At 41.4% G+C, this 20,525-nt stretch overlaps 1 protein-coding gene across 2 annotated transcripts; it reads left to right on the forward strand.

Annotated features, from left to right (window-relative positions):
* Window positions 1-1,144: 1,144 nt before the first annotated feature.
* On the forward strand, window positions 1,145-20,404 carry LOC148892220 (high affinity choline transporter 1-like). Of its 2 annotated transcripts, XM_089006341.1 has the most exons (10): window positions 1,145-1,205; window positions 1,309-1,468; window positions 5,166-5,366; window positions 5,615-5,728; window positions 7,292-7,447; window positions 16,396-16,544; window positions 16,956-17,099; window positions 17,285-17,438; window positions 17,508-17,725; window positions 18,108-20,404. In XM_089006341.1, the coding sequence occupies exons 3-10, from the start codon at window positions 5,183-5,185 to the stop codon at window positions 18,639-18,641; spliced, it is 1,653 nt and encodes a 550-aa protein (XP_088862467.1). In that variant the 5' UTR covers window positions 1,145-1,205; window positions 1,309-1,468; window positions 5,166-5,182; the 3' UTR covers window positions 18,642-20,404. The 2 variants fall into 2 exon arrangements, with proteins under 2 accessions (XP_088862467.1, XP_088862468.1); XM_089006342.1 differs by lacking the exon at window positions 5,615-5,728.
* Window positions 20,405-20,525: the final 121 nt, after the last annotated feature.

The raw sequence follows: 20,525 nt of genomic DNA on the forward strand, positions 1-20,525 counted from the left end.
TCAGTATTCCTTTAATCTTGTCGTCCTGGTTGATCCATTGGCTCAGGGGTTCGATAAAGATTGCAAATAGGACAGGGCTGAGTGGACAGCCTTGTTCCTCATTCTAGTAGGAAGGGATTGGATACAGCTCCATTACTTTTTATTCTTGCCATTGGATTGTTATAAAGGGCTTGTATTATTTTGACCAAATTATTGTCAAATCCAAATCTATCCAAAACTTTATATAAAAAGGACCAATTCACACAGTCAAATGCTTTTTCTGCATCTAGCAGAAGGGCACATTTCTTGATTAAACTCTTTCCTTCTGCTACAAAGTTTCTTCCCATGTCATTTTCTCACTACTTCATGCAGTTAACTGGATGGACTGAAACAAGCTGGGTTTCATGGAAGTCTTAAGCAAGGAGGTACATATCCACACAGTTCACACTAATCAACCTGAAAGGGAGAAACAAAGTATTGACACAATGGAAAACATGTCATTTAACTCATAAATTCATAGTCACCTGACCTATGTGCGTGCAAAATATATTTATTCAAGAGGCTCGTAAACTATCTCCATATTTGGACTTCCTTATGGGAGCCGTCCGCATCTCGCCTGCATCCTCTCGTCTGCGGCGTGTCAAAGAAAGTCAATGTATGCACTCAGTCCTATGATCGTTTGATGATACACAGAAACTGCAATGGAAGCGGTAATAGCCTGGTATCTTGTTGGTAGATTAAAAGGGTGAGAGAATTGAAAGAATGATTGTAAAAATATATTGTGTGCGTGGTGCACACCAGCTGTCATCATGCGGCTGGAAAAAGCGCGCAATTGCTCACGCGCGCGGTGTTAGAGGGAACATGGGAGGGGGTAGGGTTGGGGGTGCTGTGAAATGATATTATTTAAATCTAGTTGGGAAAGGACATGGCCAGAACGAGGTTAATCAGCTGAACACAAGAGGCAAGAGGTGATATAATGACTTTCCAGGAACAAAGCATGACTATATGGATTGACGTTAAACATTAGTGAATTGTGCTCACAGCTAATTGGCCCAAGACAAGAGCCTTGGGACCAGGCACCAATCAGATGGTCATGGTTACGTTCACCCACGTCCCCTCCACCTTCTCACTTTTACCACTTCGTCACGCCCCCTAGAAAGCCTTAAAAGAAAGGCCCGGGTGCTGCTTCAGAGAGTTTCACCCTCCCTCATTGAATCTTAGTTGAGGTCAGCTTTTTTTTTTTTTTTTTCACGCCAAACCAATGAAATCACAATTGAGTTAATTCGACAATTTTTGTACATTGTCTTTCTTTGTGTTCTTTCTGAGCAGTTGTGTGATCCCATTCTGGTTGAGTGCATAACAACTCTCCCCTCTTCTTTTGGACGACTCAATCTTGTTGGGTGTTCTGTGACGTGTGAGAAAAGCATCATTGCCTTCCATCTTCCCATCATCGCCTCGGTCTGAGACGTTCCGTGTAACACCAAATTGGGTTTGTATCTTTTTTTCCAGTTCAGTTGTGTGCATGAGGTGCATTGACATGAAAATGCGTGTGTGCTTTTTCGCGTTACATTTTTTTTCACTGCTTGAAATGGTTGAGTGAAACTATTAGAACCACATAAACTGGGCACCCCACTATGGTGTACAGTTTAACGATGTTTTGTGAATTTTTATTATTGTGATTCATTTACCACTGCTACTGAGATAAGAACTGACGAGATTCGTCCGCGGAAAGCACAGCAAAATGACTTATGTCTTCAGCGTCCCGGAACAGTTATCTCAGCACAAGGAAAGAATTCCCTTTAGACTGCTGCCGTTTTTCAGTACACAAAACTAACAATAGGTTACTGTCATCAAGATGACAATCACCTTTCTGTCAAAAATCTGTCTTGTTTGCTTTGTCACAACATGGGGTAATTGCGTGACGTTTTCACAAGTTCATGAGTGAATCGTCATTACAATGTTGTTTGTCTTAGCATGCTTTTTAAATTCTAACAAAGTGCATGTGTAGCTGTTTGCAGATAGTTGGTTATTTTGGAGAGCCCCTTCGTTGAGCGTATGCAAAATATTTCACACTGAAGTGAGACAGATTCTGTGAAGGCGAATAGCCTGATTTTGAAGTTGAGGGGGACGCACGCCCCTTATTGCTTCCTCCCACACTACAGTGATTGTGCATCATTTTCCATTTCTGGAAATACTCCTGTTACAGTCTTCTCCGAATCAGAAAGCCTTTAATAGTCCCACAATGGGGAAATTTATCGAAGTATGAGACAAAAAAGCATTACTTGAAAGCATCTAAGGCAGAAGTGCCCAAATCCAGCCCTCAAGAACCCCGACTCAGCTTTTCAGAATCAGAATCAGAATCAGAATACCTTTATTCGTCCCGCAATGGGGAAATTTGCATTTTCACCTTCCTCTAACCAACCCGAAATGATCAGATCATCCGCAAGCTCTTCAGATACCTGACATTGAACCTGTTCATTTCAATCAGGTGTGTTGCAACAGGGAGACTTGGAAAACATGCGTCACGGCGGCCCTCGAGGACCGGAGTTTGACACCTGTGTCAGGGGTGACAAATTCAAGGCCGTCTTGGATGTTTTCATTGTGAAAATTCAAAGGCCCATATTTCTTCTGAAATCTTGTAGTTGAAATTTGATGGATTTGGGGTAAACAAAAAAAAATCAAAACAGCCCCAAACCTTTTCCTCCATTTCGAGGTAAACCATGCAGTGAACATTTAGGGTGGCGTGGGCACTCTTGCGTGTCATGGTCCATGATGTACATGAGCTAAATCAGACTTTATTGTGTGACCTTGGTACCTCTAGATTGCTCTCAGTTTACCCCAAATTGGTAGTTGGCTCTGAATGTTTATGTTTGACAGAAACAGATTATATTGCTCATGTATTAAAACACATGTTCTCTTTCGTGGTGTCACAGGTCGTAAAAGGTCAATTTTATCCTGTATACTCTCTGTCCATATTAGTGTAGTGGAACTTTGGCAGCATCACCTTTGGACAATTCTGGAGGGTTTCCTATTGACAAATCAGCATTTTTACATTGCTGAAAGATAAAAACATTGATTTAGTATGACAAATGAACCTTGATGTATTTTTCCTCCTATCATTATAGAACACACACACATAAACCCAGCATGTTTGACTTTGCCTACTGACATTTAAAGTTGTTGCATCAGAGAGCTCAATTCATTTATTGCCTAGTGTAATTAGAGTAACTTCAGACATGGGGGCACTCTCGGTCTAAATAAGCCATGTCTTCTAGTACAGGTGCAGAAGTGTGATTTGGCTCTTACTATCTATGAATACTTTCCTCCCGAGCCGCATGTCTCCATTTCCCTGCCTCTCAGTACTTTTCCGCTGCTGCTCACTACTTTTCCATCAGACCTGCATTCATGCGGATGGGTTATTATTCAGTACTATGACTATGTGCATGGCATTGCATGCACCAAACGGCATCCAAAACTTGGCTGGAATGGGAAATCCACATGTTTAGCAATCTGTGCCGCTTTATTAGTCTGCAGTTAATATGTATTATTATCTGTTATCAGAAAATTGGTGCCAATTGCCTGCCATTAGTGATATGTACAACACACGACTGTGATTCAATTCATAACCTGTTCGTCATCAGGAGGGACACATGCAAACCAAAGCGATAGAGTCAAACTGGACTGTAAAGTGTCCTTGAGAGTTTTGAAAGGCGCTTATAAATGAAACATATTATTATTATTATTATTATTATTATTATTATTATTATTATTATTATTAATTAATTAATTAAATATTTTTTTAATTAATTATTACATAAGTTCCACCGTTAAGATATGTCTGTGCCATCTAATGATTGAGTCCATCCAAAAATAATACAATCACAAGTACTCCTAGTTACAAAGCCTCGCTCATTCTTCATAGAAACCACCTTGCATGTACTGTATTACAAGACTGTACTTGAACGGGGGTTCACAAGACTACTCTAATCTTCATATTTCGAAACGGCCATTGACATTGAATTGTCAAAGAGAGCATTCTCAACACTTGTTCAACAGATTGGCTGGTCATTTGTAAAAATAGCGCAGCTGCGTTGGGACTCCCCAACATTATTATTTGTGAAACAATTTGTACTGAACAAATTTGGAGGTTTTGGCCCAGCGCCAGTGCGATGCAGTTACATGATATGAACTCTGTAATGATAGAGAGCTATGTGCTACTGTGCACACATCCACACTTATAGATTGCACAAGAAGCCATACAAGTGAATTTACAAGCATTGGTTGACTTTGCCACCAATCCCAGTTCCCCATCCAGTCCTTCTATGACTTCTCATAAACACACGCACTGTCCCATATGCATACACTCTCATGTACACACACACACACACACACACACACACACACACACACACACACACACACACACACACACACACACACACACACACACACACACACATGCTCCCCTTACCTTGCATTTTTCAGTCCCTTTCCCTTACAAAACCCCCCAACCCCATACCCAAATGCAAGTGAATGCCTTTTGGCATCTGTAATTTGATTACGGTTTTATAATGTATTGAATAGTTTAAATGGATTTTTAACTAAACAGGGGTGATGTTTTGTTTTTCCCTCCGTAAAAAAATGTTTGGATTTATATCAAAAGTAGGGGGGCAAGTAACACATTTTCCAAGGTACTACTCCTTTTACAATTCTGAGAACAGTGGGGCCTTATGACAGTTGCATATATGTTCCTGAAATTGACTATAGAATGGCCGGACCATAATAAAAATGTACTGTAATGCCCCTCAGTGTGATAAATGATTCACTCAGTCGCTGGTATAGCGGGCCAGTCTTTTAATAAACAAAAACGAAGCAGCCTCTCAAACACGCAAATCACAAGCACCGGACGTTACACAACATAGTGACATTTCATGTACTGATCTACCTTGCGTTGTTTCCACTTCATGTATTTGGGGTCAACACATGGTTCCATCCAACCACTGAATAACTAGACAAAACCCCTGTGTTAACCCAAGACGTACCACTTTGTTTGTTTTAGACGTTTGAACATGAACATTGAACTTCGAGCTCTCCTTCCACTGTTCCCACAACCATTCTATGATTTATTTTCCCCCTCAAGTTAAAACATCTTTTTTTAAAAGAATGCCTCTTTTCCTGTTACACAGAGAGACAATAGCCAACCATGGCTTTGAACGTGCCGGGTCTGGTGGTGATGGCAGCCTTCTACCTACTGATCCTGGGAACAGGCATTTGGGCTTCCATGCTCTCCAGGAAGGAGGAGAGAAAGTGCTTAGGAGATGGAATGGAGATCACACTACTCGCCGGACGGAACATCAATTTGCTCGTGGGCGTCTTTACACTTACAGGTAAAAAAACGTTGCTAATGTCTCTGTATGAAGAAAAAAATAACAGTTGACCAATACAGTAAAGTCTCGTTATATCGATATCGGATATATCGATAGTCCCGGTTATATTGATACTATTTCTATGCACGCACGGAGAAAATTACATGCAAACAGGGTCGGATATATCGATAGTCCCGGTTATATCGATATTTTTTCGGACTCCCTTGAATATCGATATAACGAGACTTTACTGTATTTTGTCTTTCCAGCCACATGGGTTGGAGGAGGTTTCATCCTGGGTATAGCTGAAGCCACATACAATCCGACATTAGGAGCAGTGTGGGCACTCATGCCGGTGCCCTATGTTGTTACATTCTTCTTGGGTGAGTGCTCCTTGTGACGCAGAGGGTGAAGCCAAGAACTGAATCCTCAGTCCCCACCTACCCATCACACACTTTTTTCCCTCATTAGTCCAGAATCAGATCAGAATCAGAATCATCTTTATTGCCAAGTATGTAGAACACACAAGGAATTTGTTTCCGGTAGAACACGCTGCACTCGTATCGTCGTCAAAAAAACTAATATGAAAAACCAAATGATTATACTCAAGTGTAAAGGGTTTGAAATTGAAACCCGGCAAGTAGCAGGGAATGCCTGTCAGATTAGTTGTTGACAGGAGTGTTTCCGACTGTAAATTATGCAACAGTGACAATCCCCCTGACTTAAATGGATATGCAGGCTTTTCAGGGTTGGGCGCAACTGGAACATGATCTGCAGTTTTAATGGGTGGGTGCGCTTCAGGATCAGTCAACATCTTTCATTTTATGACATACTGCAATATGATGCTTGACTATAAATTAACACAAATAACCCCATGCGTGGCATAAAAAAAGCAAATTATTTTTCCGTTATTCATACCAATAATAATGTCGCTGACAACTGACAGATCCTCAATATCTCCACACCAGCGAGCTGACTCCGCAAAACTGAAAGTGTCACTCAGGTTAAAAATACGACGAGGAGGAATGAAGTTAGGATGGTCATATGAGGCAACAGGTGCAAAGATATGACTTGAACCAAATCGACCTCTAATCGTTGCGAGAGACTCATGCACATACACATTTGCAACGGGTGAGGCGAACACTACGCTGGGCCAATATCACAATGGCCAGCACAGTGTGATAATTGAGCAGAAGAGAAATCAGCAAATGCAGGTAACATCCGAGTTACAACCGGGTTCCGTTCCGACAAAACGGTCATAAGTCAAACTGTCGTAAATCGAAAAGCATTCAAAATGGCCGACGCGAGGTTTATATGACAGAATACTATATGATGTCCATCTGTTGTTTCTAAGCAACATTTTCTATTGTATACAATATACCAAACTGTTTACAGTTGCTTACCCAAATATGCACGGCTCCCACGCATGCGCGCTGTTGAAAAATTGCTATTCCTGCTAACGGAGAAGCCAGAAGAGGTCGCCCGACACACACGCTTCGACTTAGGCGGACACCGAAGGAAAAAAAGTCTCAGGGACGGCTGGGACCAATTCTCAATGCTGAACGGCTGTGCTCAATTCTCACACTGCAGATCTCAACAGCTGCCACTGTAGCCAGCCGTAGAATAATAAAAAGGGTCTGGTGGTCGTGGTCGTAACTTGCACCGGTCGTAAATCGGATGTTACCTGTATAATGTGCAGCTTTGTTCTTGGCCGCTTATTGGCTGTGTGGACGCCTGCGTTTAGCTAACAGCATTTTACTCTCTTTCGAGGACACTTGCTTTCCATGATGTCCACATGTATCATCATCACTCTTCTGATTTTCCGGTGATAGAAATGGAACATCTTTCTACAGCAGTAGTTCTTAACCTATGTCGAATTCCACAAAGGTTGTGGACTACAGCCAAACACCTCTTGTTTTGAACAAATACTTTCGGTTCATTTCCAGGTGGCTTTTTCTTCGCGAAGCCCATGAGAGAGAATAAGTATTTGACCATGATGGACCCTTTCCAGCAAAAGTATGGCAACTTCGTAAGCAACGCTCTGATCCTTCCTGCATTGATCGCAGATGTTCTTTGGGTGTCACGGACCCTTGTCAGCCTGGGTGAGTTCTGTCGAGTTCTGTGAGTTCTGGTGAGTTCTGTCGAAGTGCGTATGTGACACAAAATATGTGTTCATGCATTTTGCAGACATGAAACATGTAAGCACACCATGGGTGCAATCCTTATTGGATGAGGCCATATCATTGATGTTGTGATACTCAAATTTTCATGATGGGGTGTTGACAAGAGTTTTTACGACATCACTTGTTGAAACTTTACCCTTGGGGCTAAATTATGAGAATTGACACTTCTGTAAAGCTGCAAAGTCTTTGTATTGGTGGGGAGTGACGGGTGGGTGTCCCTCGGCCCAATGTAAGTCAAGGACAGCTATTGAGTTATATGAGCATTGCACACACGCCGAAACAAGGCGCGTGTTGTCACCACGCTTGGTATTTGCAAAACGCTTGAGACTAATTTATCTTAACAACTCATTTGGAGTGACACTAGTTTGAACTGCGTTTTAAAAGGTAATGTTCCAGTGTGATCAATTAAACTACTTGTAGTGTCGTTATGACAATCAAAGGCATTTCAAGGTGACAGTTATGGACAGCACCTAACTGAAAAGGGACAATCACTTAAGATAAGAGGACAACATGTGGCGGTCTGGGCTGCTTTGTTGCAGATAGTCAGCTCTGATTCTGTCCACTGATTTGGAGAAAGTGACCATATTTCAATGACGTGAAACATGGAATCCGCTCAAAGTTGATTCAACAAAACAAAACTTAAGAAGATCCATTAAATGAGGGGTGCCCAAGCCCAATCCCCGAGAGCCCTGATCGAGCTGGCTTTTTGATGTCTCCCTTTTTCAGCATACCTGATTGATCGTTATCATGATTATTGGATCTTGACGATGAGCTAGTGTTTATGAGTGCATTGTGCCAGAACAAGTAGACATCTAAAACTGACTCTGGAGGACTGCACTTTTGGCACCTGAGATCATGACTTGATCTCAAACTGCTTTCGGCAAACATTAGCTATGATGAATTGATAGGATTTTTCAAAGTTCAAATTGTTCTTGGGTCCTATGATTTTGTACTGTTATCCTTGCAGGTTTTTCTCTATGCTTTTAGGGGTGTCCCCATCTGGTATGGATCTCGATTCGATATTGACCCCTACCTCCCTTCCCCAAGTCTCAAATTTTATTGGTCTCCATCCTAGATCTCAAAAATGGGTCTATTTCAGATCCCATTATCCCAATGAACTGAATATGTAATTCTGAATCTACTGAAGTAGACTTGAATTATTTTGCACACAGAGCGTATACCGTATTTTCCGGCAGCGCCCAAAAGCCTTGATTTGATTCAAAAGATGACCCTGCGCCTTATACGCAGGTGCGCCTTATACGTGAAGTAATATTAAGCCACAACAGGTCTCGGAACTACAGTACTGTCAGCAGCCAATAACTCAATTTCCCACCAATAATAATAATAATAATAATAATAATAATAATAATAATAATAATAATAATAATAGGGTGGCCCGGTAGTCGTGTGGTTAGCACACCGGCTTCACAGTGCAGAGGTCGCCGGTTCGCGTCCCGGTCCGGCCTCCCTGTGTGGAGTTTGCATCTTCTCCTCGGACCCGCGTGGGTTTTCTCCGGGTCCTCCGGTTTCCTCCCACACTCCAAAAACATGCATTGCAGGCAGATTGACCACTCCAAATTGTCCCAAGGTGTGAGTCTGAGAGTGACTTGTATGTCTTTGTGTGCCCTGCGATTGGCTGGCAACCAATTCAGGGTGTCCCCCGCCTCGTGCCCGAAGCAACCCCCCCGCGACCCTAATGAGGAATAAGCGGTACGGAAAATGAGATGAGATGAGATAATAATAATAATAATAGTACATTTAATTTCTAAGCGCCTTTCAAAACTCCCAAGGTCACTTTACAGTCGCAGGATTTTTTTTGTGCGCCAGCGTAGCACCTTAGAATGTAATGTGCCTAATACTGTATTTGGAAAACCTTTTTTATTCATTGAAGGTACGCCTTTTACTCCCCTGTGCCTTATACAGTGGGACTCGGTTTACGAACCCCTTGGCTTACGAACTTTTCGGTTTACGAACGTTACATTTGTGAAAATTTTACCTTGACATACAAACTATTTTTCGGGATACACACAGAGCTGCCACAATGAGTGATGTGTCGTTCGTGAACGAGCGCGTTCTCCAAACAAGGAAATGGCAGCGGACTCTTTTTTGTCCTGTATTCCCCGCCCCCAGTCGTCGGTTAAAGCCATGTGATTGGTCAAGAACGCAGCAGTGGTGGATGGGGTTACAGACAGAGAGAGAGTGAGGCTGTTCTCCCAAAAACAAAATGGCGTCTTCGGTTAAAGCCACATGATTGGTCAAAAACCAAACCACCAAAAGTGTGTGTGTGTGGGCGGGGGGGTTAAATATTAAAGAGACAGGCAGAGAGAGTGAGAAAACACACACACACACACACGAAAGGGAGAGGACAGAGCTTCAAACGAAAAAAAAAGGAAAAAAAAAGAAGTAAAATGGTGAGAAAATGAATAGAAAACAGTAAAATTTTGACCCATTTCAACTTTGATAGTTCAAAATCAGAGTGTAGACTGGAAGGTCAAATATCCCATCAATCAGGCTCCACAAATAAACTGCACGTCATCTGTACACTTGATGCAAAAGATATCAACCCAGCTAAACAGATCAATTGCTGGGAGCCGACTTTTTGTCCTCTATTCCCCGCCCCAGTCTTCGATTAAAGCCACACGTGATTGGTCGATATCCGTGGTAGAGGAGGGAGGGGAGAATTACAGACACACGCAGCAGTGAGGAGAAGGAGGGGTGAGGGGGGTTAGGGTAGACAGGTGGACAAATGTTGACCTTAAGTTGTTATTATTATTCAATTATTATATTTTTTACTAGTTGGTATGATAACATTATTAATATGAAAAGCAAATTAGTGACAGCTGATCATCAGACAAGAGTAACCACAGGGAAAGTGAAAGTTTGTGGATGCTCTCTGTGCACATATAAATCAAGCCATATAAATAAAAATATTTGATATAGTGTATTTTTTACATAATTTTACATGATTTGGGGGAGTTAATTAATTTAAGCAACAAAAAAAACGCACAAACTGAGGAGCCATTTGGGAGCCAAATGAGTGAGCCGAGCCAAAAGAACCAGCTCTATGAAAAGAGCCGGAATTCCTATCACTAATGTGTACGCTGTGGCCACACGCCAGTTTCACGGCAGTATCACGGCGCGTATGGGCAGGGCACATTCGCGCCATTCTGCTCCAATTGGCTGCGTAGCGTACGTAAACTGTACGGCATTATTGGGTGGACACCTGTCACTCATTGAGTTACATTGCAAAATGTGCGCTACATCGATGTTCTTGTGTGCTGATTATGTGCAGCAGTGCGCGATTGCGCACACGCGCAGCTTAGAGCGAACATTGCAGTACAGTTTATTTCTTTAATCATAATACTATATCACATTTATTATACATAAAAAGGTCTATTTTGTGTAGTTTTAAGGCTTAGAAAATTAGAAAGTAGAAAATCATGTTTTATGGGGATCTGGGAACGGATTATTCTCATTTTAATGGTTTCCTATGGGAAATTAATTTTTGGGATACACACTTTTCGCCTTACACACTCTGTCTGGGAACCAATTAAGTTCGTAAGCAAAGGTTCCACTGTATATGGAAAAAGTTCAATTGGAAAAAAAATAATTGGGAGTGTAAGGTGCACCGCCTTACACTCCGGTGCGCATTATACACCGGAAAATACAGTAATTTGTATTTATTGACTTTATTCGAGCTACTTCTCAAGATCTCTTATTTTACTTTATTTTGCTTTTATTTGATTTTAGAGCCACACATTGAATTGATGTAACTCAAATGTGTGTCCTATTTTCTCATGTCTGCTGTTGCTGATAGTTGTTCAAATAGTATCACTGGATAAGGGCTCTTCCTCTACTTAAAGGACAACTGACGTCACTTTTTTGTTTCCTAACTGACATCAGAAAAACGTTTTATAGCATCTAAAATGCCCAAAACACACAGTATGATATTTTTATTCAATTGCAAAACACCAATAAAAATTACTTAAAGTGTCCAAAATCTGCAAAAAAAATTGAGCTGCGAATTGGGCATTTTCAGAAAGTCCCGCCCCCAGTCCGTGACGTCACGCCAAGACGTCTTGCATTGCTGGAGAATCAAAACAATGGTTTCAGATTCGGAGAATATGCTTTCTTGTTACACATCCAGTTAGGAATATTATTCAAATAGTTGTGAAGAGGAAAGCATACATGTTTGCAATCGATTAAAGGAATTTATTCCGTGCCATTTTGAGGCAACATTGGGGGGAAATGTCTCACCCAAAAAGCGGCAGAAAATGGCCACCGAGATCCTGTGAGGAATGAATCAGCCCGTTTCCACAGGCTGATAAATTCCATACATGGAGCTTGGACGCCCTCTTCTGGCTCTTTCTGGTGCAACACGAGGTTTTCAGACCAAACAAGCATTGACGTGATGGAAGGACTGCTACAATGTGTCCTTTTTTTTTTCGGTCAGGGGCGTTCCTTCAGTGACGTCACGTACGAACTCGTCACCAACTCAAAAACAAGACTTCCGGAATATTCAGCACGAGTCTTAAAACGTAAAATATAGCTATATGCGGTGGAATCTTTGTAAAATACGCTCAGTAGAAGTCATTTCAAGCCATTTTACAAATTATGGACACAACTTGTCCGGAGACGTCGGTTGTCCTTTAACACTACAAAAAATTAAAAGCATGTATTATTCTCCGATTGGACCCATCTCAGCATGAAAACTTTATCGGGACACCCCGAGTAAGGTTTATGTTGTCATAAGTATCCATGTGTGCGCTATGCTGGGTATAGTGCAATGTTGTATGAGTGCGTATGTTTTTGCGTGTGTTTTCATGCTGTCTTCTTTTCCAGTGGTATTTGAAAAATCAGGATTTTAAGGATCGAGCAGCCTGTTGATTGTGAAAAGTGATCAATTATTTAAACCGGGTTGTTCATATCATGACACACTTTTCTATTGGATTGGATTGGATTGGATTGGATTTGCCTTTTTTTTAGTCAACGCAAACAGATACAAAAGCGGATGCCCACATAGCAATACCAGAGTTGACAACTTTTATTTTTAACCAGCCACTATGTTTTTCATTTTAAAAAATGCAGATTTGTGGTAATTGCTCACTTTTTCAAGATTTTTTATCTTGTAAATTTTAACTAAACATAATTTGTCGGCCGATTGTGGCGCCATTGAATATAAGAAAGTACAGTAAAGTCTCGTTATATCGATATTCAAGGGAGTCCGAAAAAATATCGATATAACCGGGACTATCGATATATCCGACCTTGTTTGCATGTAATTTTCTCCGTGCGTGCATAGAAATAGTATCGACATAACCGGGACTATCGATATATCCGATATCGATATAACGAGACTTTACTGTATTTGACTTTAGGCCAGGCTTCATATGTTGTCAGGCGCCATCCAAAGCCACTGTCAAATTTCTGGAGGGAAGGAAATTGATCAATGGTGTATATTGTGTATGTGTGTGTGTGTGTTTCTTCAGCTACTCAGTGTGTATCCGGGTAGGCAGAGGATCTAAAACCAAGGGAGCATATAGCAGCCTGTTTTCTCTTACCTACCCTAGTGCAACCCGTGAAGCCAAAGAGGCGCCGATTCTCATTCCGCCTCCTATTTTTTTGGATACTAAATTTAGTGCGGCGGTAAAGGGCATAGCTCCACACACGAGAGATATGCCACTAAAACCATAAAGCATACCAAGCGGGTGTGCTTTACGATTCGGTCAATGTTATGTGATGCGGGCCATCTCTTCGGTAATAAAAGTGACGATGTGCTTGTGTGATGTCAACGTATCCAAATAGATTAAGTTCACAGCTGAAATCAGAATAGAGTGGCACAATTTTTCCTGAATATACATTCAGGACTGTTGGCATTGACTGTCATATAAAATTTAACGGGGCCACATGGATTCCTTCATTTGAAATGTATTCTTTTAGGAAAAAGACAAACGAGAAAACTTTTCCCCCCTATTTGGGCATCTACCAATACCACAATACACTGCAAACAACCACTCTCCAATGGAACACTTTGCCCCTAAAATGTGCAGACATTCACCACAAGCTTGTTTTATTTGTACATGATAAATTCTTCAAACGAATCACAGGGAAGAACTTGCAGTGAGACAGGAAGTGTGTCCGCATGAATGTATGTGTGAAAGGTGGCAGTGGCATTTTGGAGATTTGTCACCCAAGCGTTTCATTTTATGTCACTCAATATGTGGGAATGCGGACGGCACAGTGTCTCTTTTGTGCTTTTGCACTGAGCTCACAAAGTACATTTTGACATTTCAGTAAACTGATCCTTGACGACCAGTCAGAGTTATGTCAAGGTTCTTAGCAAGATGGCGGCGCGTGAACACGCAGCGGCTCCCCTCTCTCGGCAAATTGGCGTTTTCATGTTTATTATGTTTGTTAAAGTCATTATAAGTGCCTTGCACGCTAGGTCCGAGAGGACAGTAATTTCATCTGTGCTGTATGTCATGCATATTAGCATATTTGACAATAAAGCTGACTTTGACTTTGACAAAGGGAATAAAGGCTTTTAACAACAAATATGACTACGACATGAAGTGGGGAGAGAAGAAGCGTGAACTGACCAAACCGTAGCAATGTATATATATATATATATATATATATATATATATATATATATATATATATACACACACAGTAAAGTCTCGTTATATCGATATCGTATATATCGATAGTCCCGGTTATATCGATGCTATTTCTATGCACGCACGGAGAAAATTACATGCAAACAGGGTCGGATATATCGATAGTCCCGGTTATATCGATATTTTTTCGGGCTCCCTTGAATATCGATATAACGAGACTTTACTGTATATATATATATATATATATATATATATATATATATATATATATATATATATATATATATATATATATAATTTTATTATTTATATATATTATTTTAATAAAAAAAAAGGATGTTGGCGTGAATCAAGGGTGGGTATGGTAGGTTATAAGGATTGTAAGTGGCGATAGATGGTCCAAATCTGACAAAGACATTGTTGTGGTGTGGCTGCAGGCTACGGCTGGGGGGACCCTGGCAATGTGGCAGAAGAGAGAGTAAAGGTAGAGACGTTTTGCTTCCTTGTTTGGGTAGCAAGATGTTTTTTTTTCCTTTTTTGACGCTTACTTATTTACTATGCATTTACTTATTCTTTAAACCTTCAGTTGGTTCACTCGGCGAAAACCTTTTTTTTCCTTTAAAGGTCAGTGTCGAATGTTAAAGGTTAATGGAGTCACAATCAATAGGCTGCTTCACTTATTTGTTTTTTTTAAATCTTGTTGGTTTATGTCTGATATGCTTTAGGGCACCTGTGTCAAAGTCAAGGCCCGGGGGCCCGCCACATCGTTTTATTCAGCCCGCGAAAGCAAATCAAGCATGTCAAGCGCCATGATGCTTGCGAAAGTCCAAAACAAAATGTCAAATTGTCCCATGTAAACCACAAAAACAGTCATTATTTTTTACTTCAATTTTGAAAACTAGTTATTCATTATTTTGTTGTGTGCTATGTATACAATATGTGAAAAATGAAACATTTATATGGTTTTCCAAAATTCATAACGGCCCTCCATGGGAAACCGTAACTATGATGTGGCCCGCAGCAAATATGAGTTTTCCACCACTGCTTTCGGGGTTGTTTTTAAGACGTTTAATACAACACTTTATCTGCTCATGTGTAACCTTATGTTAGGCAATTGTATTATGAGTGTTGTTTTTCAGGATTGGATTGAATTGGATTTGCCTTTATTAGTCTCGCAGTGGAGAAATTTACATTTCACAGCAGCAAAGTTATGAAAGAAATGAAAGTAGAAAATAATACAAAATACAGGAGCTGCTGGAAAGGCAGCCACTCTTGCGGCGCCGTCTTGAAGTCAAAAGAACAAAAAAACTAAATAACAAATAACATGACAAAACAAAAACAGAGAGACATCTATTTAAGCACTTTCTGTACCCTCTTTATGACATGAAGCAGTTCCAGATGAAAGAGGAGAGGATCAAAGTGTCTCTTCACCAGTGGATCAGGGACATCATGGTGGATTGTGCATGTCGACTACAAGCTAAATGTTGAAAGCAAACATGCAGCTGTAGCATCCATTGACGAAAAGAGATTGCCTCACATCTCCTGCCCCTCATAAATCCGCTTCAATTCCAACCCGCGACAGTTCCATATACTGTATGCATCGGCGCTCTGCGTTGACGCTCCTTCCTTCTTATCGCGGGCTCCTCAAGCCATGTATCCATCCAGCCGCAGACTGTCCAACAGCACCGACCTTCCGTCCAGTGATGACAGTCGAATGGCACCGACATTCCTCCCATTCAAAAACAGTACTGGCATATTCATGCTGCCGAAAAGGCGCAACCGCTTAGCGCAGTCTCCTCCTTGATGAATGCCGTGGCCAACAATGCTGAAAAACAATCCGTATCCGTTCCACACGACGCACAACAGCACAAAGTGACAAAAGAAAACACAAAAACAAGACAAAAACAACAAAAAAGCAAGGCTCATGAGAGCACTTGCTGACGGCTGCCTACTCGGGCGCCATCTTGGACTCCTTTAGGAGGATAGGAATCAAATAACAAACCCAAACAAATATGTAATTCACAGCTCATTAAAATTGGATGCATGTAAAGTATATGTGTGTCTGTATGTCTGTGAGAGAAAAAAAATAAAGAAAAGCAAAAGAGGTTGAGAACATAAAAAGTCACTTTAACCATGCATCACCAAAATACAGTATGTAGCATGTGTCTCCAGTGTTGAATATATGTGCAAATGCAAATGTTGTCCCAGCCATTGCCTGCTGCTCACTAAGATGCCATATTTTTCCAGGGGGAACTATGCGTGTGATTCTGGACCTTTCTTACGGCTATTCCATTATCATCTCCGCCGTCGTTGCCATTGTCTACACGCTCCTGGGAGGGCTTTACTCTGTGGCTTACACAGATGTGATCCAGCTCACCCTCATCTTTATCAGTCTGGTACATCAATACAATACAATGCAATACATTACAATACATATTGATTTATGTAGCGCTTTAACAGCAGCTGAAGCAGTGGAAAAATATAGCAGTCACAAAGATAGTAGAAAGAGCACGTGATTTTTGAGGCAGGTTTTAAAGATGGGCAGGGAGGGGGCTTGCCGAATGTTCAATGGCAGCTCATTCCATTTCGTCAAAACATATTTAGCCCATGACAGCACGTTTGCCATGTTTGGCAAAAAAAGGTATGCAATTCCTGCATTTTCGGTCAGATGTTGTTGTTCAATCACTTGAATTTAACATGATAGTCTGTACTTCAATTCTGGTCAAAATATTTTAGTCTAATGAGGTTGCATGTTGAGCCCAACTTGTGGAAATTGTGTATCGGTTTGTTTTTGTTTGTGTACACAGTGGGTGTGTGTCCCTTTCCTGTTGACCAACCCTCACTCTGTGGACATCTCACTGACGGCTTACAACCAGACCTTCCAGGCTCCTTGGGTTGGCAAAGTGAATCTTGATGAAGCCGGCAAGTGGTTTGACGACTTCATGCTGCTGGTGAGTCGGTGAACACTTGATAAATGCACACTGGATCGTAAAAATATCACATTCACAACTCTGCTAGGTTTTCAGGCTTTTTCCTCAAAGGGAGCTTCAAATAGGGTTAATAGCAGCTGTTAATTTCCTTAGGTGTGAAAATGACAGTCATTGTCGCTTAGGAGATTGACTCTGTATGTTGACAGGCTCTGGGTGGTTTGGCTTACCAAGCGTTCTACCAGAGGATCCTGTCTACCTCGTCTTACACCCAGGCTCAAATGACCTGCTTTATCTCCTCTGCATTTTGCCTGGTGCTGGGTATCCCTTCAATTCTTGTGGGAGCTGTGGCTGCATCTACTGGTATGTTCCACTCTTAATTGCAGGCCGTCTTCATTCCTAATCGCTTTTCCTTCTATAATCATTCCGTAGATTGGAACTCGACAACCTATGGACTGCCAACTCCATATGATCGTGGTGAAGTAGGATCCATCCTTCCCATCGCCCTGCAGTACCTCACGCCCACCTCCGTGTCTATCATTGGAATCGGAGCTGTCGCCGGTGCCGTCATGTCCTCCATGGACTCAGCCCTGCTGTCCTCTGCTTCATTGTTCTCCTCCAATATATACAAGAACATCCTTCGGAAGCAGGTAAGACTGTCAACGATAATTTGCACTGAAAGAGGTGGAATTATTGGGGGTGGAAGTTGTTGAAGACTATGAAGAATGCCTGTATCAAACTCATTGTCATTTTTTTCCCTGTAATTTTTTGAGGTTCTCAACAATAACACTCTCAGGACAATTTAAGATATTGGTTAGAAATAGCTCTTTAAGTAACATGTATTATAAGATCAGGTTCACAACATTCATGAAGTTAAACAACAAGACACGTTCATACGATGTGACCCAAAAAGGTTCTCAAATGGAATGGGACTCTTCTGTTTTATCTTGACTGAGTCTTTGTCTTGGCCTCCTGACGACATCCGCAACTCTTTGATTCATTTGGAAGCGCTGCCTGTCTCTCTCATCTCAGGCATCAGACCGCGAGATGCAGTTGGTGATCCGGATCTCGGTGGTCGTTGTCGGTCTGGCTGGTACTGGCCTCACCTTCTTGGACAGCAGTGTGCTGGTCTTCTGGCTGGTGGGTGTGGACATGTCCTACACCATTATGTTCCCTCAACTGGTCTGTGTCCTTTTTTTCAAGTCATCAAATGCCTATGGGGCCACGGTAGGCTTTTTCATGGGAATCACGATGAGAATCCTGAGCGGTGAGCCCCTTGTTGGCCTGCCGCCCATCATTCGCTTCCCCAACTGTCGTCTGAATGCCGAAGGCAAACTTACTCAGTACTTCCCCTTCCGTACTGTGATCATGCTCTCCTCGCTAGTCACCATCGTCATCGTGTCTGGGCTTTTGTCTTGGGCTTTCAACAATGGTCTTTTGCCCGAGAAGTGGGATGTGTACAAGATCAAGAAGCTCAATTTGCCCAAGCCTGTAGAAAAGAGGACCACTGAAGAAAACCAAGAAATGGACTGGACACCAGTTGCTGAGGAGTCTCTTGAGCAATAGGTGGCTTGCGACGGGAAAGGCAGACACACTTGTCTGTTCAATGGGGATTCATTCACCGAGGGCCGTTAGCAGGAGTGGCATAGTGTTTTCAATATAATGTGGTCAGAATGTAGTTTCGCATACCGAAAACCCCAGGGTCGGCAATATCCATCCATCCATCCATACGTTTTTCTGTTCCGCTTCATCCTCATTAGGGTCGCAGGGGATGCTGGAGCCTATCCCAGCCGTCTTCGGGCACTAAGCGGGGCACCCTGAATGGGTTGCCAGCCAATAGGGTCGGCAATCCCTGAATTTCCTAGCGCACATCTTTGTGATCAGTTTCCCTCTAAAATCAAATAAACCTTAAAAAATGTCAATTTAGCTTGTGTTATGATTGTCAACTACCTATTAAACAGTGTAGCATAAAATGTGATTCATTCAAAAAGATCCAGTGACAGTCTTGTTATCAGCAAATGACACATCTTTCCAACAGACAATAGGAGCAAAGACTTTTAAAAATCATTTCCAATGTGGAACACAAAAGATGGCATTGACACATTGTTGATGTTCCTTTTTGGGCGCAAACATAGTCCATTGACTCAAATTTGCATGAATCACACATGCACAAGAAAGGAAAGGACTATTCAACTATGCAACTGAAGACCTGGTGAGCTACTTTTCAACTCCCCTTTAACTCATATGTCTCATCCATAGGGTTATATTGATTGACAGAACCAGTTGCAAAAGGAAATCATGACATCCATTACTCAGATTCACCACAATTTGGTTCATGTGGCACTTGTGGCCATTTCATCTACGCTTGTAGAATACTCCCCAACCTGTGAACAACCTTCTCATTGTTTCAACATGTTGCATTGTAGCCATAACGGAATAAAAAGGTACACTCGTCACAAAGACACTTACCGACAATGGTTCTTTGTTGATAACCAACAATATGAATAGATATTAATATGTTTGAACCTGCCCATAATGTGAAAACTTTCTTAAGCAGAGGTACTGTCGATAGAGCCAGGCATGTTCGTGAACATGTCCGTAATGTGATTACACTCTCAAACAGAATTACGCTCGTCAGAAGTGAGCCATTTAGAAATCATGAGCTGTCAAACATTTTCTTGTACAAGGCACACGACACCGTCATGTGTGACAATCCAACCTACAATCTACCTAAATATCACTGTAAACTGACCTGCTTCACCTGTTTAAGTTTATTTTAATTGACGCTGTTGAACGGGTGTATATGGAAGACCTTGTGTAGTGGGCACATGTTTCTGAATGCCATTTTAATGATTTGTCAGGTGGCCAAAGACTTGTAGAAATACAGTAAAACCGAACTCTTTGCATGCGTCTTTTTGTGAGCTCTGTGAATGTTTCATACTCTTGTATAGCCTGATCACAATTTGTATATTGATTCATATTTTTATATCAAAGTGGATTGCAACACATTGTTAGTTTTAGAGGAAAGGCAAAAAAAATCACCTTCGGTTTTGCTGAATAATGAATGTAGACCTGAAATCACTTAACGTTCAAATTCGCCTTCTGATTGGCTCGCACTTTTTAGCAGTGTTATGTGTTGAAACGGTCACAATTAACACCAATACCTACCATGTGTGTTTTTTACTATGATGCATGTCAGTAACTATGTATGCTGAACCTTTGTGAAGGCTGTTCTCTCTTGCCACTTGGCAAGGTTCTGCATTGTAATGAATTCATATAAATCCCCATGGGTTGAGCACCCAGAATAAAAGCTGACCTAAAATATGGAATACCGGCTGTGTTGCATTCTTTGACATGACTGCATGACAATAGTGTTGAGAGATGGAAATGAAGACGTGTATTGGCTAAAAAAAAAAGGAATATAGTGGATGGAAAACCATGTCTTCTTCT

This window comes from Hippocampus bargibanti, linkage group LG10, assembly GCF_051943395.1.
Source record: "Hippocampus bargibanti isolate YZ-2025 linkage group LG10, ASM5194339v1, whole genome shotgun sequence".
NCBI lineage: Eukaryota > Metazoa > Chordata > Actinopteri > Syngnathiformes > Syngnathidae > Hippocampus > Hippocampus bargibanti.

Coding starts and splice junctions, on each gene's coding strand:
- LOC148892220 (XM_089006341.1), top strand. CDS start 5,183: ATGGCTTTGAACGTGCCGGGTCTGGTGGTGATGGCAGCCTTCTACCTA. Junction 5,367..5,614: donor GGGCGTCTTTACACTTACAG/GTAAAAAAACGT, acceptor TTGTCTTTCCAG/CCACATGGGTTGGAGGAGGT. Junction 17,726..18,107: donor AGAACATCCTTCGGAAGCAG/GTAAGACTGTCA, acceptor CTCTCATCTCAG/GCATCAGACCGCGAGATGCA.